At 34.7% G+C, this 14,250-nt stretch overlaps 1 protein-coding gene across 1 annotated transcript in view; it reads right to left on the bottom strand.

The window, feature by feature from the left end:
• CUNH8orf34 (chromosome unknown C8orf34 homolog) overlaps window positions 1-14,250 on the bottom strand; it is a 486,993-nt gene that overhangs the window by 84,404 nt on the left and 388,339 nt on the right. The window contains 1 exon segment of the mRNA XM_032759605.2: window positions 11,711-11,787. Coding sequence (XP_032615496.2) covers window positions 11,711-11,787 — 77 coding nt within the window.

The following is a 14,250-nucleotide window of genomic DNA, read 5'->3' on the forward strand; positions in this document are numbered from 1 at the left end:
AATCTATTACATCTCCCTCAATCTTAGTTTTCTCATGTATAAGTTGGTTAATAATTACAATCTGCTCGCAAACAAAATGGGATAATGTTTGTACAATACCTGGTAAAAATTAAAGATTTAATAAATATTAGCTGTGACAATATTATACACAGTAATTAAGATGAAAAGAAAAAGTTCAAATTAATAAAGAAGGGATGAATTATCAAAAACAAATGACACTAATCAATTGTTTCTTTTTTTTTGTTGAGACAGAGTCTCACTCTGTTGCCCAGGCTGGAGCACAATGGCATGATCTCAGCTCACTGCAACCTCCGCCTCCAAGGTTCAAACAGTTCTCCTGTCTCAGCCTCCCAAGTAACTGGGGTTACAGGTGCCTGCCACCATGCCCAGCTAATTTTTTGTATTTTTAGTAGAGATGGGGTTTTGCCATATTAGCCAGGCTGGTCGCAAACTCCTGACCTCAGGTGATCCGTCTGCCTCGGCATCCCCAAGTGCTGGGATTACACACCCAGCCTCTAACAAATTTTATTTGGAAATACATTGTTAAACACTTGCCTCACAATAACCACCAAAATAAACTCGCAATTGATTGAAGAATTCCAAGAGGAAAATGTGAAGAACTTTTAGGTAACATTTGTCTAATATTGGAGAGAAAAAACTGTATAAAATGAATGGAAGAAATTGGAAAGATAAAAATATAGCTTCTCTATAATAAAAAAGCTATTATAACATTAAAAGACAAAAGAAAAATTGCTAAAAATTATTTGCCACAATATGAAATGATACAAGTCCTTATTTTTAATACATGATAAATACCAACAAGTCAATAGGAAAATAAGCTCTCCGAAAGAAATATGGCCAGGAGCACACAAAAAAATTAAAAAGTCGAATAAATATATGTAAAAATTATTTATTAGTGATTAAAGAAATTTATTAGTGATTAAAGAAATTCACCAGGAAATCCAACTTCAAGGACAAAAAATTTCATTTTATATTTATCAACATGATGAAACAATTTTGTGGGATTTTTACTTTTCATTTATAATTTTAAGAGAATACTTAATTCTGGCAAGAGTTTAGGAGATTCCTGGTAAATATGCCGAATGGCCTTCCTCTGGAATGTATTAAGAACTTTAAAATTGTTCGTATACTTTAACCCTTTAAGGACTTCAGCCTGAGGAAAACATTGAGACACTGACTGTGATTTTTGTTCTCCAAAGCATTACTTTCAAGCCTCAAATCTCAGAAGCAATCTAAACCAGTGTGTCCCAACACCTTCACATCAAAACAAATAAAGGAAATAATAATATTTGTACAGTACACAGAGAACTCAGAATAGGCTGCTTGCACGGAATGAAAGTTCAACCAGTTACCAGAAGGACTGGAACGCCGAGGTCCCAGCATATCTGTCACCAATCCCAATGATCAGTAGCCTGGGACAAACTATTTGGGAATATCCAACCTAAAAGCCTAACATTAAATCACGTATGGCAACTCTATGTTATGATTTAACACCAAAATTAAAGTCTTAAACTTTTAAAAGGTGAATAATAAGAAGCTACTTGGTCTAATTGGTACTAAAACAGATAAGGCTGCAATAATGCACAGCCATTGAGTTAGAATTAGACTAACAGAGAAGTTTTATGTAAGAATATGCTTATTGCATTTAGCTTGTAAGATAGATGTAATTTTTTTTTTAACTTTCAGAATAACAAAACCATAGTGGGAAAAAAGAATATGCTTATGATGTAAAGCAAAGAAAAGCAGAATGTAAGGCTTTTTATATTCAATTTTAAAAAGAGTTTAATTTCTGAAAAAGGAATTTTCATTCAATATAACCTAACAGTCAACATCCTTTCAATATAAACATATAAACATAATCATTTTCCAAATGTTCTTTTAATATACATATTAGGTCAACATAATATCAGGAATACAAAATATTTTTTCCGTTTGAGTCAGCACACTTTTCAGATTCAGAACACAAATATGGTCACTTTTTACAATAAGCAGAAATATGATCTTAATTTGATGAATGTGGATAAAAGGTAAAAAAGAACCCTGCAAATGTGTAAGCCTCTGTAGGGAAGCACTCAAAATCCACCATTTTATGTAATCTATGTAGTTTTCGTAGCTGAAGAAGGAGAGGAACATGTAAAGGAAACTCCCTTGCGGGTAATTTAAAGTTTTTCCATTTCCACAAGGGATTGGATATTAATGTGTTTCCCAGCACACATCCTGCACAAGTCATAGTCAGAGCTATAAGGCTTTACCTCAAAACACAAACATAATCCATATTACTTTTTTTCTCTTCAGCCCATGTCTACTGCAATCTAACGAAATTTGCAGCAGGTGACAATCACTTTAATAAAGAATTAGCAATAACTTCAAAATACTGAAAATGTAAAAATATAGTTTCCTTTTTGCTCATCACGTTCAGAACTAAGAGACTCATGACTGGGATCTCATGTATGACATCTCATGAGATGTCATACATCTCTTTGGGTATTATTTACCTAGAAATTAATTATACTTGTTCTGCATCGATGTATATTATTAGACCACACTCCCTTCCCATTATTTTAAAAATTAAAGGCAGAATTTAACTGATACCACAAAATAATGTCATACTTTTATTAATGGAGAAACAGTAAAATTATGTAAAGGGATTGAATTAATTACCAAAACCATAATCAATGTTTAAACATTTATTATGTCACACTTTATCATTTCAGGCCATTTTTTCCCTATGCAAATGTAACATTTAGAAGTTACATTTTCAAACTCATAGATGTTTTAAAAAATAATATTTGCATAGGTCTGGGCAAATATTTTCATCTTTAACATGTCAGAAATCAACAGACCTGAAATGTCAAAAGGAAAAATCCCACCAAATCCCAAAATTTGGTTAGATAACTTGCCTACTATAGCACTTAATTTTGAGCAGCTTTATTGGCATCTTAGCCGATGAGTCATAAAAGCCAAGTGAAATTCCACAGGCCAGAAGGAAAAAGAAATAGCAAAAACCTTTAGGATTGAGCAAAATAGGTACTAGTCACTGTTCTTTAACATAAATTTCATTGCTACAATTAGCTGCCAGCAATTTGCCAACACTATCTTTCAAGGGACAAAATTCATCATAATTTATTACTTCTATTTGGTGAGATTATAATGAACATTCATTTCTTTTTCATTTTGCAAGAGTACAAGTTGAAATATGTTTAATCTTAATTCCATAAATGCTAGCTGTGTGCCTAGTTTTCCATTATAGATGTACAATGCAAGAAAAATTGCAAGTTGTTCATTAATTCATTCACTCAACTTTGCTTCTATTGCTCAACTATTTAAATCAATTTACATAAAATCACAAACCCTTTAAAATATGTGCAACAATTTATGTACCATAAAATTATACTTGAGTATGAAAAATAATCTGGAACATGTTTTATTGGAAACATTTAAAATGTTAAGTTGTGAGTATGATGAAAGAGACAAAATGTTTCTGTGGGCAGGGTTGTGTGTACAGTGTAGCAATATTAATAAGAAAGAAGATATAAAGCAGGAGTATGTATAGTTAAATACATAATGTAAAGGTCCACTAAAGAACTATTCCTCACCCATATTTTATACAGGAATTATATGAGTACAATTTTTTATGCTTCCTGTCAAGCCTAAGTGATGATTTTATAATTTTATTTCTTTCAAATGTATAGATTTTTAAAAATTATTTTTGACAAATCTCACCTGGAATCAAATGTATAGATCTTTTTATGCATGCCTTACAACAGAAGAGGTAAAGATCTGGAAAAGAAGAAATGCAATAGAGGAATGAATCTCCAAGAAGACACGGTATTTGGCCTGAAAGTAGTATGTATGTTTCTGGAGAAAAGAAATAAAAGGCATTTGTGCAACTTGCTTATTGAGAAATGTCATATGACTTCAGCAGATTGCCAAAGTTTCTTTAAGTCTTAGCAGGCAATGTTTATTGTGTATAATTGAATTCCTCTTTTAACATAATTCCCAAAAGTATCCAGGACTTATTATAAGAGGATTCCACTCTGCTAATTAACATTCAGTCAGTGAATAGAAATACAGGAGGGACTCTGATGACTTATGTACTGCATTGGCCAAATAAAAAAATTAAAAATTAACAAAAAGTAATTCATCTAATTCTTTCTAGTAAAAAGAAATTCATTTAGGAGCAATGCTCTTGCTGTCCAATCTTTCTGAAATTATACATCAGTTGTATGTGTTAGAGAAGACATATGCGTAGATGCTTCCTCTTCATGTTTTCCAATTATAGTTGTGAAAAGAGTATATTTGCATCTTATCCAGCTTCATTATTTTTTAAGTTTGTATCCATGGGACCTTGGGAAATGTGGCATATGTGAGAAATTTCAATGTCACACAATCAGATCCAAACTTCACTACTTGTGAGGAGAAGTAGAAAGAATCAGGAAGAGTGAAAAGGGTAAAAGCCATTCATTTGTTCCTACAGCAACAATAAACAGAATGTTGCATATACTAATCAACAAAACACAATGATATGGTTTGGCAATGTACCCACTGAAATCTCAACTTGAATTGTATCTCTCAGAATTCCCACATGTTGTTGGAGGGATCCAGGGGGTGGTTATTGAAACATGGGGGCTGGTGTTTCCCATGCTATCCTTGTGACAGTGAATAAGTCTCATGAGATCTGATGGGTTTATCAGAGGTTTCCACTTTTGCTTCTTCCTTATTTTCTCTTGCCACTGCCATGTAAGAAGTGCATTTCACTGCCTGCTATCATTCTGTTCCCAGCCTTGGTTATGTTTTTATCAGCAGCATGAAAACGGACTGATACAGTAAATTGGTACCAGTAGAGTGCGGCATTGCTGAAAAGATACCTGAAAATGTGGAAGCGACTTTGGAACTGGGTAGCAGGCAGAGGTTGGAACAGTCTGAAGGGCTCAGAAGAAGACAGGGAAATGTGGGAAAGTTTGGAACTTCCTAGACACTTGTTGAATGGCTTTGCCCAAAATGCTGATAGCAACATGGAAAATAAAATTCAGTCTGAGATGGTCTCAGATGGAGAAGAGGAACTTGTTGGGAACTGGAGCAAAGGTGACTCTTGTTATGCTTTAGCTAAGAGACTGGCAGCATTTTGCCCCTGCCCTAGAGATTTGTGGTACTTTGAACTTGGGAGAGATGATTTAGGGTATCTGGAGGAGGAAATTTCAAAGGAGCAAAGCATTCAAGATGTAACCTCGGTGCTGTTAAAGTCATTCAGTTTTATAAGAGAAGCAGAGCATAAAAGTTTGGAAAATTTTGTAGCCTGACTATGTGATAGAAAACAAAAACCCATTTCTGGGGAGAAATTCAAGTTGACTGCAGAAATCTGCATAAGTAGCAAGGATCCTAATGTTAATCCTCAAGACAAAATGTCTCCAGGCTATGTCAGAGAACTTCCTGGCAGCCCCTCCCATTACAGGCCCCAGAGGCCCAGGAGGATGGGCTGGGCCCAGGGTCCCTATGCTGTGTGCAGCTTAGGGACTTGGTGCCCTGTGTCCCACCTGCTCCAGCCATGGCTGAAAGGGGCTGACGTACAGCTCAGGCTGTATCTTCAGAGGGTGGAAGCCCCAAGCCTTTGCAGCTTTGTGGTGTTGAGCATGTGGGTGCACAAAAGTCAAGAATTGAAGTTTGGGAACCTCTGCCTAGATTTCAGAAGATATGTGGAAACGCCTGGATGCCTAGGCAAAAGCTTGCTGCAGGAGCAGAGCCTGCATGGAGAACCTCTGCCAGGGCAGTGCAGAAGGGAAATGTGGGAGTGGAGCCCCCACACAGAGTCCCTACTGGGGCACCACATAGTGAAGCTGTGAGAAGAGGGCCACGGTCCTCCAGATCCCAGAATGGTAGATCCACTGACAGCTTGTGCCATGCTCCTGGAAAAGCCACAGCCACTCAACACCAGCCCATGAAAGCAGCCAGGAGAGAGGATGTACCCTGCAAAGCCATAGGGGTGGAACTGCTCAAGACCATGGGAACCCACCTCTTGCATCAGTGTGACTTGGATGTGAGACCTGGAGTCAAAGGAGATCATTTTGGAACTTTAAAATTTGACTGCCCCGCTGGATTTTGGACTTGCATGGGCCCTGTAACCCTTTTGTTTTGACCAATTTCTCCCATTTGGAATAGCTGTATTTACCCAATACCTGTACCCACATTGTATCTAGGAAGTAACTAGCTTGCTTTTGCTTTTACAGGCTCATAGACAGAAAGGACTTGCTTTGTCTCAGATGAGACTTTGGACTGTGGACCATTGGATTATTGCTGAAATTAGTTAAGACTTTGGGGGACTGCTGGGAAGGTGTGATGATGGGGGCCAATCTTTACTGTGCCATTCTCGTGATAGTGAACAAGTCTCATGAGATCTGATGGGTTTATCAGGGGTTTCTGCTTTTGCTTCTTCCTCATTTTCTCTCTCTGCTGCCATGTAAGAAGTGTCTTTCACCTCCCGCCATGATTCTGAGCTCTCCCCACCCATGTGGAGCTGTAAGTCCAATTAAACCCCTTTTTCTTCCCAGCCTTGGGTATGTTTTTATCAGCAGCGTGAAAATGAACTAATACAACATCTGGCAAGATTAAAAATAATCAAATTTACCTCCAATCTAGCTCAGCAGATACTTTATCAAGATAATTCCAGAATTACCAGAGTCTCTAACTTTTGGATTAAGCTTGTCACAGATATTTTTTTCTTAGACATATACATTTTTCCCTTTTGCTTTCTTTCTCAGTAGTTTCCCCATCCAGGACCTCTTTTCATACTGTTGTGGTTTCTCAGAGTCCTCCAATTCTGAAAAACCTGAGCAAGGCTTATCTCTTACGCTGAAATGTACGGATCCCTTTCTCTCATGAAAAACTACCTGTTCTGATCCAGTCCCCTCAAACTGTTGCTTTTCACTATGTACTTAATCCAGCGAATAATTCTACCTTTGATATTGGTGCCCAGGCATGGTGGCTCACGCCTGTAATCTCAGCACTTTGGGAGGCTGAGGCGGGCAGATCACTTGAGGCTGGGAGTTTAAGGCCAGCCTGACCAACACGGTGAAACCTCATCTCTACTAAAAATACAAAAATTAGCTGGGTGTGGTGGCGTGCACCTGTAATCCCAGATACTAGGGAGCCAGAGCCACGAGAATTGCTTGAACCCAGGAGGCAGAGGTTGCAGTGAGCTGAGATCACACCACTGCACTCCAGCTTGGGTGACAGAGTGAGACTCCATCTTAAAAAAAAATAAAATAAAATGAAAAATAAAAAAAGATATTGGCTACTGATAATAGCCTAATACTTATCCCCTTTTCATTACAGGTGTTAACAGTGATTCCGTGCCTAAATACAAATTTGCAAATAAGTGCCAATTGTATGGATCCCAACAAGTTCTATGAAAGACAGTTTGGGCACTGGGAACCATGAGTTTTTGTCCTGCCCTGTCTGTGTGACCTGGGACAAATCACAAGATCTTTTGGAAGCTCAGTATGCTCATCTGAAGCTAAGTAAGCACTACTTCACAGCAAAGTGGTCAGGATAAAGAGATAAGCCACAGAAATGACAAAATTCAGACACCATTGGTATAAAATATGTGAAGCACTTAATAATTAAAAAGTGCTGTACAAATATGTGATATCATCCTAGTCAAATTTATGTATTTCCCCAAGTAGATAACACTCTCCAGGAGGAGAATATACCAAAAGCATAACTTTTAGTAAACTCTGGGCATTTTAGGAAACCTTTTTTATAGAAGTCTTTTTAATTTTCTTTTCTACTTTAAGTAAGAAATGATGACCAGTTACATAAAATCTTACGAGAGTCAGATTATAACGAGCTAGTCATTACTGACTAATGAATATAATAACTTAAAAAATTTACAACGAAAAAACAAAAAAGTGAGTAAGATATTTACTATCAATGGTCTTTCTTAGTTATCTTCATCTTCCCTTTACACCCATATGTTTATTTAATACTTTTACAGCAAAATAGATTTTTTTAAGATAAAGGAAGCTCATTCCTGTAATCCCAGCACTTTAGGTGGCCGAGGAAGGAGGATTGCCTGAATCCAGGAGTTCAAGAGCAGCCTGGGCAACATAGCTAGATTCTGTCTCTACAAAAAAATAAAATTTTACTGGGTGTGGTGGTGCACATCTGTAGTCCCAGCTACCCAGGAGGCTGAGGTGCTGAGGTGGGAGGAATGCTGGAGCCCAGAAGGTCAAGGCTGCAGTGAGCTGTGATAGCACCACTGAACTCAGCCTGGGCAACAGAGCTAGACTCTGTCTCAAAACAGAAAAAAAATAAGAAAGCCATAGAAATTATGCAATCCAATGACATTAAGTGTTCATCAATCATTGATCTAAAATAATGTATTATATTTATGAAGCTAAAAGGTCATAATCAATACCTGCCTGTTTGGTATTTTCTTTTCACAGTTGTCTTTTTGTTGGTTTACTAAATGGCTTTACCTGACAAATACAGTTTTAACCTGCATAGGCTGTATATATACCAAGAGGCAGTCCAGAAAAGAGAGAGCAGAGAGGGAGAGGGAAATTCCAGAAGAACGACTTGCTTATTTGGAGGAGGATAAAACTTCAAATATAAATGTTGCCTCCATGTCACTTAAATATTCACAAAATATTCAAGAAATATTCCAAGCACAGGGTAAGCCACTAGGAAAAAACAGTTTCCAAGAGTCTGTTCCCCACTTATTAATATACAATATTCAACATGGAAAGTTAGCAAATAGACACAGCCTGTGTTGAAACTACCTTAAATGGTTTTCAACATTTGTGGCATATTTATATTTGTACAGGATATGACTCAAAATTTGCTTTGAAGTATTTTGTATTTCTTACGGTTATAAAGAAAAAGAGTTTCTTTGTTCCAATTCTTCATAATATTTAGATAAAGTTATAATTTTCTTCTTGATTTACTAAAAATACTATCCCAAGAAATACTACAAAAGTATTTTTTAGGAAACCTACATCTAAAATATCATCATTTTAACAAAATTAACTTTTACTTTAACCCATGCTTTCCTCATAATAAAAGCAGCTACCATCTAGAAATTGTCTGCTTCAGGGTCCTGACATTCATTCATTTATTCATGTATTGTTTTATTCCACTTTATTCCAAAAAGATTTAAATGTGTAATATGATATTAACTGGAATTGCATAATTTTTAATGCAAAATCTAATGAATGTAAATAAAAACAAAGTTGACCTATAACAAACTTTTGCACTGGGGAAGCATTATGTGAACACAGTGGAAAAAAGCAAAGATCTCTAAGAAGCCATTTGAAATCACTCATGAAAACTTCGGTCAAATAAAGCTAATTTCTTCTTTCTTTGCATTTTTATGTATTATTAAGGAAGCCAAATACTAAAGACAGGATATATCTTGATTGGAGAAAATGATTAGAAGAAGAATCTAATGGTATATGTTTAGGCCTGAGGGACAAATATGGACTTTGTGGAATTCACAGCTGATAAACCTTTGCAAAAAGTGACGAATGACAGATTATCACAACCTGAAGGACAACATAACATCATGAGGTTATGGAGAAATACTAAAGTTTATAAATGGCAGAACATTTCTTAAAAAATAAAATTAATGCAACAGTAGGTTATAATCACCAAATAATATTTGTTCCAACCACATACTTCATTGTACTCTATGTGAGAACATTATTTGGAACCCTAGATTTGGTTATGGCATAACTCACATGTTACAGGGGACTTGGCAAACAAGGATATGTTCAGAAAAAGAATCAAGGTACTGAAATTTTTTGAAACTACACAATGTAAACATTGGTTAAAAGAATGGACTATGCTTTGACCTAAAAAGTTAAGTCTCATTTGGGACATGCTGGTAGCTTCTAACATCTGAACATCGGTTAATTGTAAAAAGGATTAGGTTTAAGCTATCACTCCCTGAGTAGAACTAGGACCAATGTTTGTGAGGAATGGAAGACAACATCTAACAAACAGGAATAAACTGTTTCTACAAGAAACAGAAAAGCACTAAAAATATTAAGGATGTATAGTAGAAGGAAAACTGACTGGTTCCCAACTCCTGATATCACTGTTTTTTAACTTTAGGACCTTGATTTAGTTCCTTAGCTTCTCTGAATTTCTGTTTCCTTATCTATAGGTTAGATAGCTCTGCATTGAATAGAGGAGTGAAAATATCCAGTTGAAAATGCCAAGGTAAGAGATGGGAAATGCTGAACTGGATGGTTACCATGGTTTTTTTATTTCTAAGATTTTACCATTTTGTAGTAAAGGAAAATATAATAGTTTTCATCTCATGGTGAGGAATTATTGCTAAACTATGCATTCAATATACATATATATGTATGTGTGTGTTTCATATTATGGGCCTACTGTGTGTAAGTACTCTTCTAGGAATGTGGAAGTGAAAAAAATGTACAAAAATTCTTGCCCTGCTAGACCTTATATTATAGTGGAAAGAAATGGACAGTAAAACAATAAGTAAATTGTATCACACAGTAGAAATCATAAGCACTGTATAAAAAATAAAGAAGGGAAATGCAAAATTTTAAATAGGGTCAGGGAAAATAACATCTGGGCAATGATACATTAATTTCATCAGTAATTTTAAAAATTAATTTTATTATGAAGTTCATTGGAAAACTTGGTGCCTTTTACCAAGTCCTATGATCTGAATAATGTTTTAAATCATGTAATCTCATCACAGAGTGTTATGGGTTGAACTGCATCCTCCTAAAATTTCATATGTCGAATTCCTAGCCCAAGTACCTCAGAATGTATTTGGAGATAAGGTCTTTAAAGAGGTAATTAAGTTAAAGGAGGTTATTAGGGAGGCCCTCATCCAATATCACTGGTGACATTTGTGATGTATCACTGGTGTTAAGTGATTAGGACATAGACATGTACAAAGGGAAGAAGCTGTGAAGACGCAGGGAGAAGACATTCCTCTCTCAGAAGCAAGCAGCCCCGCCAACACTTTGATCTTTGATTTCTGCCTCCAAAACTTTGAGAAAATAACTTTTTGTTATTTAAACTACCCAGTCTTTGCTACTTTGTTATGGCAGCCCTAGCAAATTAATACAGAGAATATAGACACATACAAACCCAGTCCAAATATTATGTTTAAGATAATGCGATTGCATTAGTTATTTTTATAGAAACTAAAAATATTTTATATAAAAAATTTATTTTTATTTAGAATTTATATAGAATTTCAGGTTTTTTCTATTTATTCTTTTAACCTTAAATTGCATTAAAAATCTTAAACCTAATGGTTCTCTCCCAAAATACTGTATTGAAGATATATAGTTTAACAAACATATTACAAGGACTTCACTACTAAGAATAGCGTAAGTCATATATAAACTTCCAGGATATGCAAAATATTTGTTTTACTACCAAGGTAAGTATAGTTAAACTTATTGAAGTTTAACATGGCAGCTCATAACCTTTTAGCGTGCTCACATGCACAAGCAAGCAGTTAATAACACCAGAACTTCACTTTTCCCATCTAGTTCAAGTCTTCTTCCCCAACTGTTGAAACAACTTAGAACAGCCTAATTAACCAGTAAGAAAGCTGGCTTTATTATATTTTATTTAGATTTTCCTGCTAGTAATTTAAATTAGTTTTAGCAACTAAAAAAAATAAGTCAATGAATATACTCACAGGTCCTGTTCGTTTAGATGCTTTCTCAAATTCGTCACCCTCCTCCATTAGTGCTTCTTCAGTCCCAGGCAAGGAATCTATTTTTATTTTTAAAAAATGAATAAATTATACTCACATATTGCTTATTAACTCTCTGATATATAAACCTGTTGTGAGAGGAATAAAATGATGGAATTGGGTGTTGAAAAAATCATAGTGTTTGTGAGTTAAAATAGAATGTGAAATAATATTTAGCTTAACAACAACTTATGAAAAATGATAAGTATTTTTAATTTAGAAGTGCACAATAATGTCAGGAATGTGCAAGGGCCACAGTTATCTTAGTTATACAAATAAAGCAAGATATTTTGGCATATTATCCAGCTAATTGTTGGAACATAATTACATTTAATGTCCTTTTTCTGTTTTATAATTTTATAATTATTTGTTTTATCTATCAATTGTCTTCTTTTGGAGGTTCCACAATTTGAGTAATATTTTGTGCTCTCTCTTTTAGATAGAATGGAACATTCTGAAAAAAGTTCAGAGAAAGGTGCATATTATTAAATGGTGATCGGTTTTCCATTTCAACGTATGAAGGAAGAAGTTGCAATTACTTAGCCTGAATTGAATATTGAGGGGTGGGTGAGTAGTGGCTTTCAAATATGTGAAAAAAATGATGCAACCTTTTTCATATGTCTTCTGACATTATAACAACCATCAGAACAACAAGGATTTCTATGGGTTATAAAGAATTCTGTGATAGGGATAGGTAAATGGAGCAACTAGAAATAATCTATCCTGAAGACTGTCGACTTCCTTAGTTGAATTTGAACTCTTTCTTTTCAAATAAAAAAAAATCAGTTAAGAGAAAGGTATTTTAAACCACTGGATTTAAAAATTAATTTCTTATATTTATTAATACTTGAGGGAGTCATATAAAGCCCTAAGTATTTTCCTTTAGCTTTATGTACATATGGAGACAGATTTTTCTGTTGCATAAAATGTATACTCTGTAAAGAGAATTAGAGCATGAAATCTTTCTAACCCTTAATGACCACCAAACACCAGGGAGACAATGGAAAGCTTAACACAAATCCATAATAAATCAGAGCTTTTGAATCATGAAGTTCTCTCTATCTCTGATAACTCAGAATTTTACACTCAAGAAGACAAGTTTCTAAATTCTGGGGCACATAGTTTATGTAGATGTAAATGTGGATTTTGTTTTAGAACACAGAATACCTTCCACCATAAAACTGACTTCTGGAGGGACACATCATTCTCAAGTTGTAGGTGGATTTAAAGATTTTACTTACTACCTTTCCTAACAGAACATAGATATTAAAAATAAGCAAGTTTTAGTGGATAAAATCATGAAGGACAATGAGAATTATACCAAATGCAAAACTATTAATCCCCTTGTAAAGAATACTTGAAGGTCTAGCTCCCAAAACCCAATTGGAAAGGTCACAATAAATTTGTTAAATTAGGATGTAAATTAAGCATAATTTAAGTCCTCCAAAACTGAATTATATTCTGCAGAACTGTGAGCAAATGCTACTATAATTTTAGTATTCACTCAGTATGTTTCCTGTTTTGTTTGTGTATTGAAGTTCTTATTTGAGTAATCTATTGACTTAATGAATAAATAACATTAAAATGTTCTATTCTACATTACACAGCAAATTATTTTCATATATAGGACAGTAAAATCCACCTTCTCATGGATTTGGTAATTTTCTTAAAGTTAGAAATACTATAAATAAGTTCTCAAGCTCTTCTCCACGAGTTGTTAATGGTTTTTAAGAGATGTCATTCTACTTGATTATTTATGTATTCATTCTTTCATTCATACATTTATTGCATTTGTATATTTGTGTATTCATTTACTCAACAAATACAATATGCCAAGCACTGTATTAGGTGCTTTTAAAAGAAGCTGAATATTTTCTATGACACTTTCTTTCATGAAATTTACTTGAACACATTTACAGGGCAGTATTAACTTTTTAACAAAGATGAACATTTATAAAGAGAAAGTATTAGTAACTTTGTATGATTTACATTTTTTTGGTTTCGTTTTTGTTGAATTCTCCCTGGTTATTGGTACCATATCCAGAAAGATCTATAATACAGTAATGCCCATTGAGCTTAGTATGAAGGGACAACTATAAGCACTGCCAGAACATTTGAGAATTTACATAACTACCGTTTTTAAAAGTTATGAAGTTAAATGGATACTGCCAAATAGCCCAAATCTAATAATAGGATACCAATCTAACAAGCTAGTAGAGACCAGGACACCATGAAAGTAAAACCTTAGTGTTTAATGCTTAGAGCAGTAAATGCCATTGTTTATGTGTTCTAAGTGCATCACTTATTAACAGTAACAGGTGAGTACATATATGCAAGCTATTTTGCTCTGTCTATTCCAGAGCAATTTCTTTTATATGTGATTTTCCAATGTAAGTAATTTTTTTTAGCCATTTAAAATCACCCATGGGTGGGTGGGAAATGAGTCCCTAAATTTGTCAAATATTACAGTTTATCTTATATCC

Source organism: Hylobates moloch, unplaced genomic scaffold, assembly GCF_009828535.3.
Source record: "Hylobates moloch isolate HMO894 unplaced genomic scaffold, HMol_V3 SCAFFOLD_9, whole genome shotgun sequence".
Classification (NCBI taxonomy): domain Eukaryota; kingdom Metazoa; phylum Chordata; class Mammalia; order Primates; family Hylobatidae; genus Hylobates; species Hylobates moloch.